General features: G+C 58.4%; 1 protein-coding gene across 7 annotated transcripts in view; it reads left to right on the top strand.

Moving 5' to 3' along the window:
- The window catches only part of SLC12A7 (solute carrier family 12 member 7), an 82,989-nt gene that overhangs the window by 63,820 nt on the left and 4,372 nt on the right, over nt 1–14,797 (top strand). For 3 of the 7 annotated variants that reach the window (XM_080681838.1, XM_080681837.1, XM_080681839.1), the window contains exons 10-23: nt 896–994; nt 1,726–1,783; nt 2,355–2,529; nt 3,977–4,095; nt 4,718–4,816; nt 5,390–5,509; nt 6,762–6,866; nt 7,841–8,009; nt 9,933–10,128; nt 10,476–10,645; nt 10,844–10,975; nt 11,713–11,820; nt 12,190–12,368; nt 13,016–13,030. In XM_080681838.1, the coding sequence (XP_080537964.1) occupies nt 896–994; nt 1,726–1,783; nt 2,355–2,529; nt 3,977–4,095; nt 4,718–4,816; nt 5,390–5,509; nt 6,762–6,866; nt 7,841–8,009; nt 9,933–10,128; nt 10,476–10,645; nt 10,844–10,975; nt 11,713–11,820; nt 12,190–12,368; nt 13,016–13,030 (1,744 nt within the window). Of the gene's footprint in view, nt 1–895; nt 995–1,725; nt 1,784–2,354; nt 2,530–3,976; nt 4,096–4,717; nt 4,817–5,389; nt 5,510–6,761; nt 6,867–7,840; nt 8,010–9,932; nt 10,129–10,475; nt 10,646–10,843; nt 10,976–11,712; nt 11,821–12,189; nt 12,386–13,015; nt 13,031–14,797 lie in introns of all 7 variants that reach the window. The other 4 variants (XM_080681841.1, XM_080681840.1, XM_080681842.1 and 1 more) reach the window with 2 other exon arrangements.

Here is a 14,797-nt window from a genome sequence, read left to right as displayed (position 1 = left end):
GGGGTTATGGACTCACTTTGGTGACTGGTGGGGTGTTGATCTGGCCCCTGGGGGTCTTTGTCCTATAACCTGCCCCCCCCCACCAATCTGTCAGTATAGGACGTGTTCTGGGATGGCAGCAGATCTGGTGGGTGGAGAGCGTGGGAACATCCTCTGTGGATGCAGGTGTTCCCAGAGCCTGGTGGCACCTGTCTGGGCTCTGCACCAGCACACCTACCCATCACTGCCTTTCTAAGCTTGTTGTCACATCAGGTCACACCTAGAATACGCTCATGAGGTGCTCAGCAAACCTGCCAGCGGTTGCCGTTTCTTTGAGCCCAGTTGGAGTCATTTCACTCTCTGTACCAAATGGAGTGAGTGAGCCTCGAGGGCATAGGCAGTGCCACACCCACGTTCGGAGTAGCAGGACTGCACCCCGAGTGGAGTCAATGTGAGGAGGCCTCGAGTTACTGTAGGGTCACCTTCTTATAGTGCTTGATTCAGACCTGGCTCCGTGAGGAATTCAGCATTTAGCATCATTGTCCTGGGAGTTTCTGACCGAGCCACCTGGATTAACCCAATCTTAGAGGGAAGTGAGGTCGGAGCCAGGTGCACCCGGAGGTTGCCTCTGGCTTTGATATCAACGGCAAGTGTCTGGGTTGAGCCTTGCTCTGGTCTTGACTGTGACTTAATTCATGGTGGGATTCGCTGTCCCTGTGGAGAGTGTGGGGGACACTTGGAGCCTTTCCCAGGTGCCCGCAGCAGCTGTCCCACATCCACACAGTGATGTTGGGCTGTGCTCTTTGAGGCCCGGCCTGGGGACAGTGGCCCCACGCAGGTGTGGTCTTCAGCTCACGTCTCTGCAGCTGAGACCCCGGCTCCATCCATCCTGACAGATGCCTGTCTGTCTCTGCAGGCATCATGGCGGGCTCGAACCGATCTGGGGACCTCAGGGACGCCCAGAAGTCGATCCCCACAGGGACCATCCTGGCCATTGTGACCACGTCTTTCATTTGTATCCTTAAAGGAGTAAAGGTGTGGGGGGCACAGGCGCAGGTACTGTCCATCATGCCCTCCGCGGCTTGCTGCTGTGCCATCCGTAGGTTGGGTGAGCTGCTCTGGTTTAGGCAAGTCCTGATCACATCTGTCCCTTAGAGAGGGACCTTTGAGAGGTGCGGTATGATGCGAGAACATAAAACACGACACCTGGCACCACCTCCACAGTCGGTTACGGCAGTGGTCGGCAAACTCATTAGTCAACAGAGCAGCAAACCGCGGTTCGCGAGCCGCATGTGGCTCGCGAGCCACGGTTTGCTGACCACTGGGTTATGGAATGTGATACTGTGTAAACTACAGACAGTAACCATGTTACCACATGCCATGTACCACAGATGTTAGTAACACGTATCTGCGTGTATATCACGTAATGGTCACACACGTGCTCCAGTCAGTTTTACGCACTGTGTCACGGAGGTGCCAGTGCAGCCTTTCCTCTCACTGCAGTGTGTCCCTTCTGAGCGAGCGAGTGTCCCTGCGGTGGTCACACGGCAGGCCTGCACGTCCTCCCTGACCTCCAGCCCCATTCCGTGGAGCCAGAGCTCAGCAGTGAGGAAGGTGCCCGAGGGCCACAGGGACATGGCAGTGCCCAGAGTGGGTGGGCAGGCACAGGGTGGCTCCAGGCCCGTCTGCGACCAGGGCCTTGCTGCCAGCACATGACGTCCACTGCTTCCTTGACATGAGCCACAGACCTCTCCTGCATCATGCTTTTTGGGGCCTGCATCGAAGGCGTGATCTTGCGAGATAAGTATGTTGGTTTTTATGTGCAATTTCTAGAAATTTCTGGGGACAGTCTGTTTTCTGGAGTAACTTTAGCTTTGAAACTGAGATCACTCAGGACTTTACACTTCTCTTGTAGAGCAATAGGCCCCCAGGGTCCCTTTGTTGAGGTTCTGTTTGGTCTGATGTGTCTGTCCACCCTGCTCCTGCTGGGAGACCACAGAGTCACCTCAGACCTGACAGAGCTGGGGGTGCAGGGGATCCTGGGAGAGGCATGGGGAACCCCGCTGGTCCCACTGCCGCTCTGTGGAAGAGTGGCCAGTGCCCCAGGCTGTTGCCCATGAACCTGCTGTGTGTCCATCCGCCCCTCGGGTGTGAGGGCTACAGGTCCCTGACAGTGAGGCTGTGCCGCTGTCACTTGGAGGAGTGACAGTGGCCTCATGGACCCTGGACGGGCCGACCATGGCGTACTGGGGGCCCTCGGGGAGCAGGACCTGTGCGTTTACTTGTGGGGCGCGCCGTGTGCCCACTCAGCAGCTGGGAAAATGTTTAATCTTCAGCTCATGTTTTCAACATGCACCCCGCCGCCCCTCCCACAGGTTCGGGGAGGCCCTGCAGGGGAACCTGGTCATCGGCATGCTGGCCTGGCCGTCGCCCTGGGTCATCGTCATCGGCTCCTTCTTCTCCACCTGCGGCGCCGGCCTGCAGAGCCTGACGGGGGCACCGCGCCTGCTGCAGGCCATCGCCCGAGACGGCATCGTCCCCTTCCTCCAGGTGAGCGGCTGCCCGCAGGTTTGGGGCTTCCTTCTGAGAGCGGGACCCTGGGAAGGAACATGTCTGGAGGGTCCCGTCCCCGAGGTTCTGCCCCAGAGCACAGTCTTTACGGTTAAAGGTGGTGGAAGGGCCCCTGTCCCCACCTCCAGCCGGCAGCCCCCGCCCCAGATGGTCACTGGGCTGAGGACACGGGTGCGGGGACAGAGGCAGCCCCTCACTGCCCTGGGCTGGCAGAGCGGATCACAGGCGTGGCTGTGGGAGCCTCCTCTTCCCAGGGGGCTGGCATGTGTCCCGTGGGACTTTGCGCCCAGGACTGCCCCCCTGTGACGACGAGGGCCCTGGAGTCCGGAGCCCCTGCTTCCTCCCGTTGGGGCTGACGCCGCTGGGAGGAACTCGGGGCCGTTGATGTGTTAGTGCCCTGGTGCCACGTGACAAGGGCCACACACGTGGGGCTTAGACAGCACAGGCTGAGCCTCTCCCGGGCTGGAGGCCAAAGTCCGAGGTCAGGGTGTCTCGGGCTTCCTCCCGAGGCCTCTCCTTGGGGTGCAGACGGCCTCTTCTTCCTAGTGCTCACATGGCCACCCCTGTGTGTGTCCATTCTGCTCTTCGTACAATGACCCCAGTCAGATTGGATCAGGGTCCAGCCCAGTGACCTCAACTCCAAACATGGTCTTGTCCTGAGGTGCTTTTGCATTTTGGGGACACACCGACCTTTATATTTATCGAGCATCTGAGGCTAGCGTGTCGCTGTGGCCCAGCGTCTGCCGTTCTCACATAGTTTCCTGAAACCAATCCCAGCAGACTCGGGTTTCTTCCCCTTTCACGGCTTCCGTCTGTCCGCTCAGGAGAGACAAGGTCATGGAGGGTGCACTGCCGGCCCGGGGACCGTGCTGGACCGTCGGGAGGTGGCCCTGGTGTTGGGGAGCCCCACCTTGCACCTCCCCCCCCCGCCCCCCCCGAGGCTTGGCTGGTGGGGCTGCTCCCCTGGGTTTCCCTTCCCAGAATCCTGGGCAGCGGACAGTGTGTGGGAAGAGCTTCTCAGGCCTGGTGTCCGAGCATGGGGCAGACCTTCTGGAAGGTTCTGCCGCCCACATGGCTGTGGGTGAAGGTCCAGGTACCTTGCAGGGAGGTCCTTTCAGAATTCTTTCCTCTCGAGACTGGGCTTAGGATCCCAGGAGACCCCCATCCGACATAGTGGGTGTTGCCCTGTACCCTGGCAGCCCCCTGCCAGGGCCCTGGGTCTGATGGCACACAGCTGCTGGCTGCCTCACCCGTTCTGGTGTCAGGTTTTCTTCCCGGGCCCCGGGATAGGGTGCAGGTGCGTCATGGAAATCCTCTTCTCCGTACGTTGCATCTCTGAGGCCCTGTGGGTTGGACCAGCCAACTCCAGGCGTTGTTCCTGCGGCCATCGGCCCTGGCCCCAGCCCATGTGCCCTTCTCCCTGCAGGTGTTTGGCCATGGGAAGGCCAATGGGGAGCCCACGTGGGCCCTGCTGCTCACGGCCCTCATCTGTGAGATCGGCATCCTCATCGCTTCCCTGGACAGTGTGGCCCCCATCCTCTCCATGTGAGCTGAGCACGGGCACAGCAGGGGCTTATGGGGACCAGGCGTGGGGATGTGGTCACCACTGTGGCCACTGCGTGAGGCCCTGTTCTCAGGGCTGGCCTCCCAATCAGGGGACCACAGACAGGGATGGGCCCAGGGGCCCAGGTGATTATGGTGTGGGAAGTGATGTGGATGAGAGGGAGTCAGGGAGACCCGAAGGAGGGACAGTGATGTGGATGATGGGACAAGGAGACCCCCACAGGAGGGACAGTGATGTGGATGATGGGACAAGGAGACCCCCACAGGAGGGACAGTGATGTGGATAGTGGGACAAGGAGACCCCCACAGGAGGGACAGTGATGTGGACAAGGGGGACAGGGAGACCCCCCCCCCACCGCACTGGAAGAGCAGTGATGTGGACGAGGGGGATAGGGAGACATATACCCCCCCCCCCACCACTGGAAGAACAGTGATGTGGACAAGGGGTACAGGGAGACCCCTCTTCCCCCCTGCACTGGAAGAGGAGTGACGTGGACGAGGGCCTCACTGGAGGTGGTGGGCAGGGACTCCCGCAGGACAGAGCAGATGCTGGGACCACCGTGGACCTGGCTCAGCTCCTCTGATGCTGCTTCTTGGACCCCAGGTTCTTCCTCATGTGCTACATGTTTGTGAACTTGGCGTGCGCTGTGCAGACCCTACTGCGCACCCCCAATTGGCGCCCACGCTTCAGATACTACCACTGGTAAGACGACTGCCTGTAAGGCTACGCTGGGAGGGGTGCACAGTGCGCCTGCCAGGCCAGCTGCTGCAGGGCCCGGAGGCTGCGGGGCCCTGGTTGTCCTTCGCGGAAGCACCCAGCCAGGCTGGTGAGGACGGCGTGCCTGTGTTTGCCACCTGGGACGCCCACTGTGGGCAGCCCTTGTTTTCACTGTGCGACCCAGGCTGCTGGGTCTTGTGTTCCCTGGGTGTCAGGTGCTGGGTTTCGTGCCCAGCGGGGTGCAGAGAGCCTTGGGGAGCAGAGTGGGCGTGCAGCACAGTTGAAGAGCCAGGGCTTCGACGGGTGTCGTCAGGCCGTTTCAGCCCTCAGAGCCAACTCAGGATGGAGGAGCCAGCTGCTAGGCATCCCTGCCGTGTTTTAGGAGTAACTAAAAGAAAGATTTTCACTAAGGGACCAATCCTGTTTTTGAGCCAGTGGCTCAGATGCTAGTTTGGGGCATGGGACAGGCGGCGTGTGAGATGTGGGGGTCGGGGTCTGGGCCAGGGCATGTACTCTGGTCCCCACTTGCGGCCATTGGATGACCACATACTCCCCCAGGACGCTGTCCTTCCTGGGCATGAGCCTGTGCTTGGCACTGATGTTCATCTGCTCCTGGTACTATGCCCTGTTCGCCATGCTCATCGCCGGCTGTATCTACAAGTACATCGAGTACCGAGGGTGAGTTCTGCGGGCCACGTGGCTGCCGCGGTCACAGGGTCCCTGCCAACTGGGGCGTGTTCTCAGAGGGGGGACGGGGGCGCTGGACCGGAGGGTGCAGAGGGACCTGGGCAGGATCTCCGTGCAACCATCGCCCTATCGGTGGACAGGTGGAGAGCTGCCACGTCTGCTGTTGTCAGCTGGTTCCATGGTTGTGAGACACAACATTAGGTTTGGTTTATCTGTGTCTATATATAAAAGCCATATTTTAGCGGGCTTTTTGGAAACAAAAATCCATGGATGGCAGCACTAATGTGTGACAGGTTTCAACATTTCCAGAAACCACACTGTCAAAAAAAACAAAGCCATGAGCAACAATAGTGCCCGTAGGTTACCTGCATCTCAGAGCCTGTAGTTCAGTGGTTCTCAACCTTTTTAATGCCGCAACCCTTTAATACAGTTCCTCATGTTGTGGTGACCCCCAACCATAAAATTATTTTCATTGCTACTTCATAACTGTAATTTTGCTACCGTTAATGAATCGTAATGTAAATATCTGTGTTTTCCGATGGTCTTAGGCTCTACAGCAGCGGTTCTCAACCTGTGGGTCACGACCACTAGCAGGGTCACCTAAGACCATTGGAAAACACAGATATTTACATTACGATTCATAACAATAGCAAAATTACAGTTATGAAGTAGCAACGAAAATAATTTTATGGTTGGGGGTCACCACAACATGAGGAACTATTAAAGGGACGCGGCATTAGGAAGGTTGAGAACCACTGCTGTAGTTCCTCACTGGGGCGATTCCCCAGCCGCCCTGGTCCCTGCGGGGTGGGGCCTCTGAGGTGGGGCCTCTCAGGGAGGTGGGCCCTCTGGCCAGGTGGCAGGTGGGCAGGCTGCCAGAAGCTCTGTCCCAGCTCTAGTGGTTTGGAAGGAGGGTCTGTCTGAGGCTCATGCTGGTGAAGCCCAATCTTTTGGAGCCAGCTCTGCCCAGGTCACTACCTGCCCATCAGCCCTCACCACACCTCCTGTAGTTCCCCCAGTTGGCCCATCTGAGGTCCCATACAGGTTCCAGGGTCACTTCCCCCACCCCTTCCAGCCAGGGTGCCCCTCCCCATGTCCTGCCCCTCCCGCTCTTGGCCTGCCTGCTAGCCCCTCCTCCGTCACAGAAGTGCAGAGAGACCCTAAGGCAGCTTTCTGGGCGGCTGCCCTGCGGGCACCTTCTGAGTGTGCTGTGGGGGCCTCACTGCCACCCCTTCCTCCGCAGGGCCGAGAAGGAGTGGGGCGATGGCATCAGGGGGCTGTCGCTCAACGCTGCCCGCTACGCCCTGCTGCGTGTGGAACACGGCACCCTCCACACCAAGAACTGGAGGTGAGTGCCGGCGGCCCTGCCCTCTGATCCCCTGGAGCACTTGTTTCTAACGTCAGACTTAGAAACTGGTCCTCCTCTTGTTAGGAACATGTCTCAGAAGCTTCGAGTGCCTTCCCCCCATCCATGGGGTTGAAGGGGAGGGGTGTGATCAGCTTGTGTCTGATCAGACATCTGGAGGGCGGTGCTGGCTCTAGGCTGGGCCTGGGCGGTGTGGGCGTGGGGAGTGGGTGAGCTTTCCTGGGGGCTCCTGCAGATGGAGGACTTCACACGCAACAGCTGTGCCCTCTTCTCGCTTCTGGGAAGGGGGTGGGGGGAGGGAATTTAATCTGTACTGAAAGGCCTTGGTCTCCCCTCCTGCACTTACCTGAGGTGTTAACAGGCAGGGACAGGAGGTGCCCACTGGGGTTTTCAGCAGGAGCCTCAGGCTCAGGGCCCCAGGCGGCATTTGACTATTCACCTGCCCCACCTGTTCACCTGTCCCACCTGTTCACCTGTCCCATCTGTTCACCTGTCCCACCTGTTCACCTGTCCCACCTGTTCACCTGTTCCACCTGTTCACCTGTCCCACCTGTTCACCTGTCCCACCTGTTCACCTGTCCCACCTGTTCACCTGTCCCATCTGTTCACCTATCCCACCTGTTCACCTGTCCCATCTGTTCACCTGTCCCACCTGTTCACCTTTCCCACCTGTTCACCTGTCCCATCTGTTCACCTGTCCCATCTGTTCACCTGTCCCACCTGTTCACCTGTCCCACCTGTTCACCTGTCCCACCTGTTCACCTATCCCATCTGTTCACCTATCCCATCTGTTCACTTGTCCCACCTGTTCACCTGTCCCATCTGTTCACCTATCCCATCTGTTCACCTGTCCCATCTGTTCACCTATCTTGTCTGTTCACCTGTTTCACTTGTCCTGTCTCAACTTGTCTACCGGTGAGTGATGAGTTGCCACAGTAACTGCTATACCTACACAGGCCCCAGGTGCTGGTGATGTTGAACCTGGACTCTGAACAGTGTGTGAAGCACCCCCGCCTGCTGTCCTTCACCACACAGCTCAAGGCTGGCAAGGGCCTCACCATCGTGGGCTCTGTGCTGGAGGGGACCTACCTGGACAAGCACGCGGAGGCCCAGCAGGCGGAGGAGGTGGGTAGGCACAGGCTCGGACTGGAAGACGGATGTGGGACCAGGGTGGCCTGTGGAGGGTGCGGGCAGGCCACGTCTGCCTGGGTTGCAGGTGAAGGTCTCCCATCTTCAGTGCCCTAGGCACAGTGTTGTGTGTTTTGCTATCACTGGTCTCAAAAAAGACAGTGGTCTTTGAGTTTGAAACGTGCAGGACTGAAACCTGCTTAAGAAATGCCCCCCAACATGTGCTGCTCTGAGACCTTAAAGAGACAGCCAGTGCAGGTAACACTCAGGAGGTTGCAGACCCCGATGCCCAGGGCCGTTTAGCTCAAACCTTGGAAAGGTCCTGATGTTCGGGTTTCTCTAGAGCCCTCGTGACGGCCCAGCTCCAGCCCGTGCCCTTCCTTGTTGGAGGTCCCTGTCCTGGGTTTGCCTGCTCAGCGGCTCTGAGGTCTCAGCAAAGCCAGAGGGAGGCAATGACTCTAGCCCTTTGTATGAATGTCCTGCCTGCAGTGGCTGTAACTCATCACACCTGAGTGGCTGACAACGCAGGTTTATCCTCCCTCTCTTTGGCCAGAAGTCCAAAATCAAGGTGTTGCAGGGTCACACGCCCTCCCAGGACTTCGAGGAGGACCCTTCCTGCCACCTCCAGCCACCGGAGGCTCCAGGTGTCCCTGGGCTTGTGGCCACATTCCTCACACTTCCGTTCCTGTGTTTTGCCTCTGTGCCTCTCTGTGCCTCTTGTCTTTCCTCTTCTGTCTCTTATAAGGACACTTGTCACTGGATTCAAGGCCACCTGGGTGATGCAGGATGAGCTCTTCATCTTAGGATTCTTACCTGCAAAGACCCCTTTTCCACTCAGCCCACATTCACAGGTTATCAAGATTAGGACTCGGGCATATCTTTTTGGGGGCCATCATCAACCCACTATAGTCTGTCTTCTGAACCCCCAAGTGCTCATCTGTCTTATGTGCAGAATACGTTCATCTTATCCCAACACCCTCCCCAGCCTCCGCTCATTATCAGTTCAGCCCAGAATCCCATCTGGCTATCAGAGGTCCTGAATCTCATCTCCATCATTTTCATTATTGGTGCACCTCTGGGTATAGTTCATCCTGGGCTAAATTCCTCTGTCCACGGACCTCTGAGACTTAAGAAAACAAGTGACCTGTGTTCCAAAGTGCCGTGTGGGGCAGACCTGGGAGAGACATTGCCATTTTAGGAGGCAGACACGTGAGGAGTTTGAAATCCAGCGGGCGGTCCCATTGGTCTCAGGGCCGGGAGTGCGTCTCTGTGGCTCGTGGCTCTGCCTAAAGCAAGCCTGAGCCTGGCCTCTGTGGGCTGCTCAGCGTGGCCAGGGAGAAGACCAGTGTCCGCCTGTGGCATTGCTTTAATGGAAAACATGCTGTTGGTCACTGTGTTGGGCCTCCTCTGGTATAGAGCTGGCTGGTCAGATGCCTGGTGACCAAGCAGACAGAAACTGCACACGGCGGGGCACCTGGTGTGCACCTGGTATTTCATCCTGAGCCTGTGGAAGTACCACGTTTTTTCTTAGAAGAGTTGTCAGCTTTGACGTGTTCTAGTGAAGTTTTCAACAAACCAGGCGTTTAACCCCGGGCTCAACGTGTTCCATTGAAATAGTGGGCCGTTTTGTGAGACATAGATCATGTTGAAAGAACCACCTCAAGTTGTATGCCCAGCACTGACCATCCCTCCACTCTTCCGCACACGCGTGGACGCAGGCACACACAGGCAGGTGGTTCCCCCAGAGTATCTGCCGGGTCCTGAATTTGGTGCCACAAGCACCACCCACGCTGAGCCTGTGGCCTTACCTGAGGCAGTGATGTTGGTGTGGAGTCCGCCCAGGCTGCCCTGGCCCCTTGTGGTGGGCTGGTGCCCCATCTGCTCCATGGGCTATGGCACTGACTCCTGGCCTCTCCCCAGAACATCCGGTCCCTGATGGGCATCGAGAAGACCAAAGGCTTCTGCCAGCTGGTTGTATCCTCCAACCTACGGGACGGCATGTCCCACCTGATCCAGTCGGCTGGCCTGGGGGGCATGAAGCACAACACGGTGCTCATGGCCTGGCCCGGGTCCTGGAAGGAGGAGGACAACCCTTTCTCCTGGAAGAACTTTGTTGGTGGGTAACGTCTCCCACAGGCTGTGGGTGTCAGGGTGGGGCCCCAGGCTGTGCTATTTCACTTGAAAACATTTGAAAAGCGAATGGCCCTTGGAGCCGCCCTCTCCCTTTCTCCCAACTGTGCCCCCCAGTTTGGCCATCCCTGGGGAGGTACCTGGCTTGGCCGCCCACGTCCCTGTGCTGGCTGCCGAGCTGCTGATGGAGCAAGTGCTGCCTTTGGAGCCCACCCCAGGTGGGGGCTTCGTGGGGACCCTGTGGCCGCCTCCTGTGCTGGCTGGTGCCCAGCGAGCCCATGGCGTGTGCAGGGCTGCCAAGGCCCTGCTGACCCGTGTGCTGCCTCTCCACAGACACCGTTCGCGACACCACGGCAGCGCAGCAGGCCCTGCTGGTGGCCAAAAACGTGGACCTGTTTCCGCAAAACCAGGAACGCTTTAGCGATGGGCACATCGACGTGTGGTGGATCGTACACGATGGGGGCCTGCTCATGCTGCTGCCCTTCCTGCTGCGGCAGCACAAGGTGGGAGCGGGGGTCACATGGGGTGGGTCACAGGTGGGGGTCAGGGGCCATTCATTGGTGGGGTGGGGGTCACACTGTGGGAGAGTGCCAGGGGGAGTCACATGAGGTGGGAGACTCTGGGTGGCCTGCGTCCCCCGAGGTGGGCAGTGGGGCCAACGTGTCAGAAGCTGCCCTGAATGCAGATGTCCGACCCCCCAGGTGTGGAGGAAGTGCCGGATGCGCATCTTCACGGTCGCGCAGGTGGACGACAACAGCATCCAGATGAAGAAGGACCTGCAGACGTTCCTGTACCACCTGCGGATCAGCGCAGAGGTGGAGGTGGTGGAGATGGTGAGGGCCTGGGCTCGGGGGGCAGGGCTGCTGGCCGTGCTGTTTTGTTCAGGTTCCCCCAGGCCCTTTTCTTTCTCAGGACCCCACGCTGCACGCCCTCCTCTGGGACGTGACAGTTCCTCCCTTTTTTCCTTAGTGACCGTGGCAGTTAGAGGGACTCGGGTGCTTTGTAAACTGCCCCCCAGGTTAGGTTTGCCTGATGTTTTCCCCGTGGGTGGGCTGGATTTTGTTTGTGAGAGGAAGACTCCCGGAGGTGGCCTGCCCTCTCCAGTTTGTCCTGTAAGGGGAGTGTGACATTTCACCTATCCCAGGTGATGAAGACGGAGAATTGTGAGAGCTGTTCACACACTCAGGCACTTACACAGCCTCACACTCTTCCGCTCACATGCTCACATTCACCAGCATACATGTCCATGCACACACACACTCTCACACTTATACACACCTGCACACACGCTCACCCACAGATGTGCTTACACACACTCACATGCTGATTTTCATATATGCTCACTCACACATGTACACCACACACACATGCTTACCCATACACGGGATCACATTTACATGCACTCACACCTGCACACACGCTCACCCCTACTGGGGCTGGGGGCTCTGAGCCGCAGAGGGAGGGGCCGGGCCCCTATTGTTCAGTACCTGCTCCTCCTGAAGCGGTGATCTGTGGTGAGAGCATCGCATTCTGTACACTGAGTTTACTTCTGTGTCCCGGGGCGTTCTAGGTTGAGAATGATATCTCCGCCTTCACCTATGAGAAGACGCTGGTCATGGAGCAGAGGAGCCAGATGCTAAAGCAGATGCAGCTGTCCAAGACGGAGCGGGAGAGGGAGGTGTGTGTGGGCCCCAGTGTCACATGGGTGTGGGTGCAGGACCCACTGTTCCTCCAGACCCCCCGGCTGTGGGGCCCAGGGTCTTTGCGGTCACTTTGAGCCAGTTTTCAGAGCTGGGGCAGGAGGAGACGGTAAGGAGGAGAGGGAAGTGATAAATTGGGTCTGGAAGCCCAGGAGGAGGGTGGGCTGGTGGGAGTGGGGGCAGCACTAGGACCCCAGCTGGGAGGCCGTCCGGGGGTCCCTGGTTTCAGTTGGGCAGGAGCCTTGGTTTCGTGGGCCGGCAGCTTCTCCCTTCCATGCTCACTCCTTCCCCGGGAGGTTGGGGACCTGCTGTGGTGAGTCCTGTTGCTGCCCCTGCCCTCCCTCCAGGCTCAGCTAATTCACGACCGGAACACCGCATCCCATTCTGTGGTGGCCGCCAGGACCCGAGCCCCTTCCACACCCGACAAAGTGCAGATGACCTGGACGAAGGAGAAGCTGATCGCCGAGAAGTTGAAGAACAAAGATACCAACATCTCCGGGTTCAAAGACCTCTTCAGCCTGAAGCCGTGAGTGGCAACCTGGGGCCCGGGTGGCAGGTCCCAATTCCGTGTTGCCTGTGACAGGGCGGCGGGCACACAGCTGCAGGCTGGCAGGCCTGGAGGGCAGGGAACCAGCCCAGGGGCCACCGTGTCCTCTCGGGGCCGGGTGGCTGGGCCCAGGCAGTGAGTCAGTCCGGAGCTACTGACTGTGTTCTTGGTGAGTCTTACAGCAGCTAGAAGTGAGGGCTCCTGGACAGATCAGAACTCCAGCTTGGACCTGCTGATGATGCAGGTGCCTGTCAGAGCCAGAGACCTGTCCCCCTGCCTTGGCGCCCGCCTGTGGCGTTGAGCTGAGAACCGCCAGGGCTGGCAGAGGTGCCCGTGGAGGACACGGTGTGGCTGGGCCCCAGGAACGGGTCTGGTTGTGTCGTAGTCACACAGCCCCTGGGTCCCAGGATAGGAGAGCAGAGCAGCGCCTCCCTGGGGGCGTTAGCGGAGGGCCAGACCCCAAAGCCCAGGCCGTTGGGAAGGGCCTGAGGCTCTCCAGGACCCTCGCAGAGAAGACCAAGGTAGGCCAGGAAAGGGCAGCCTGGGATGAGCCCACAGTTTTTTAAAAGTGTGTATCGTGATCACTGCTGAAGTAACATGTTCTCTCTGTTTTCTCTTCCATGTAGAGAATGGGGAAACCTGTAAGTCACTCACCTGGCTTAGGGTACCTGTTAGCCTGCTTGCTTCGCATGCCTGACCCACGTACCCCTAGTAACCCGTGTGTGCGTGGCTGTGTGTGCGTGCGTGTCCGTGTGCAGGCGGAGCTTGCTCACCGCTGCTGTAGCTTTCCGTTGTTTCCTGTCTGATTGCTCTTCTCCATTCAGAGCGGCTCACGGCACATTCCTGAGATTCATTCTCTAAATTCCATGGAAGCACAGAGATCTGGGCCGGTTGGTCCTGAGCCGGCTCCGAGCGGAAGCATGTGTCTTGGTAGCTGTTAGTTGATTCATCCACGTCCCTGGATCAAGGCACTCAGATCCCAAACCGCAGTTCTGCGGGGACAGGATTTCCTGTGCCCCCACGTCAGATGCCTTTTCACCCTGTGGGAAGCTGCTATCCTTTACCGTCTGTGTGAAAAGGGATGTGGATGAATTCTCTGTACGGTCAGGGTGGGACTTAGTCCCACGGACAGGGGGCCGGGGCCAGGCTGGCCAGGGGGGAGGGAGGGACCCCCGAAGCTGCTGTTGGTCCATCTGTCCATCCCTCTTTCCCTGTTGCGTCCCCCCTTTCCTGGCTGCCCCAGGAACTGTTGGGCTGTTTCCTCCTGCGGTGGCCCAGTCCAAGGCAGTGTCCACGGCGGAACTCTGGGGCCTTGGTGGCTCCACTTCCTTTCTTGACCCCTAAACCTGAGTGAATTAGGTAACAGTGTTGGTCCATTGAGGGCGCAAACCTAGACATATTAGGGAAACTGCTCAGGATGTATGTACATGGGACTACTTTCTGCAAATTTAAAATCCCCCCCCCCAAAGTCTATAAATTAAAAACAACAACATGTAGACGCAGGTAGAGTTTCTCCCTAAAGCACTGTGGAACCATGGGCCTGCTGAGATCCCTGTGCGGCACCCGTGGGCTCAGGACAGGCTCCATGCACCCGAACCCCCAGCCCCTGCCTGGAGCAGGGCTCAGAGTGGACCCCAGGCCTGGGGACTCAGAAGAGAATGAACCAGGAAGAGGCTACGTCATGGGCAGAACTAAGCCTGTGGGTGTCCGTTCCCCCAGGGCCGCCCTCCTGCCTGGCCCTCCTCATGGTTAGGCTGGGAGAAGCTTTGGAAGGTAGGAGGTCAGCCCACCCTGACGTGTGCGTGCCTTACCGCGGTGTCCCCAGGGCACATGCACTTTGGGGTGGTTTGCTGGCTCTCCGGGGTGTGCAGTGCGTGTGTTTTTTCTGCATTTCCTCAGTCCTCGCCATGTCGTCACCAGGGACCAGAATCGCCATTTAACTTACCCCCCCCGCCCGTTCCCCTGTCCCCCCCACTTACCCCCCACCCCGAACTTAATCCGCTGCCTCTGAAACTCTGTTTCGAAAGCTCTTCTCCCTCTGGCAGAGTCGGTGTCTCTCTGATACCTTTCCGACTTTGTGGACTCTGCAGACGCTTAGCTTCTGGGGACGTGAGGGCCACCCTGTCCCAGTTTGGGCCTTTGGCCTACAGCAGGGTCACTTTGTTCTGGAGCCACGGGTCCTTCCAGACCCAAACCTCTGATTTTAAGATTATATGTGCTTTCAAACTCCTAGCCCTAAGAGACCCTTTAATACCTCACAGATGCATTTCTAGAATTGCCGCCCTCCCCAGGCACACTGGTAATTGTGGTCTCTCCGGGCACCTAATTCATGGTTGTTGTGATGAGAGGTCCCGGTTGTGCCTCGGACAGAGACCCGATCTCTAATTTTATCAGACGGAATTGGAGGG

The sequence above is a fragment of the Plecotus auritus genome (assembly GCF_963455305.1).
Source record: "Plecotus auritus genome assembly, chromosome: 7".
NCBI lineage: Eukaryota > Metazoa > Chordata > Mammalia > Chiroptera > Vespertilionidae > Plecotus > Plecotus auritus.
This window is presented reverse-complemented; position numbering and strand designations above follow the sequence as displayed.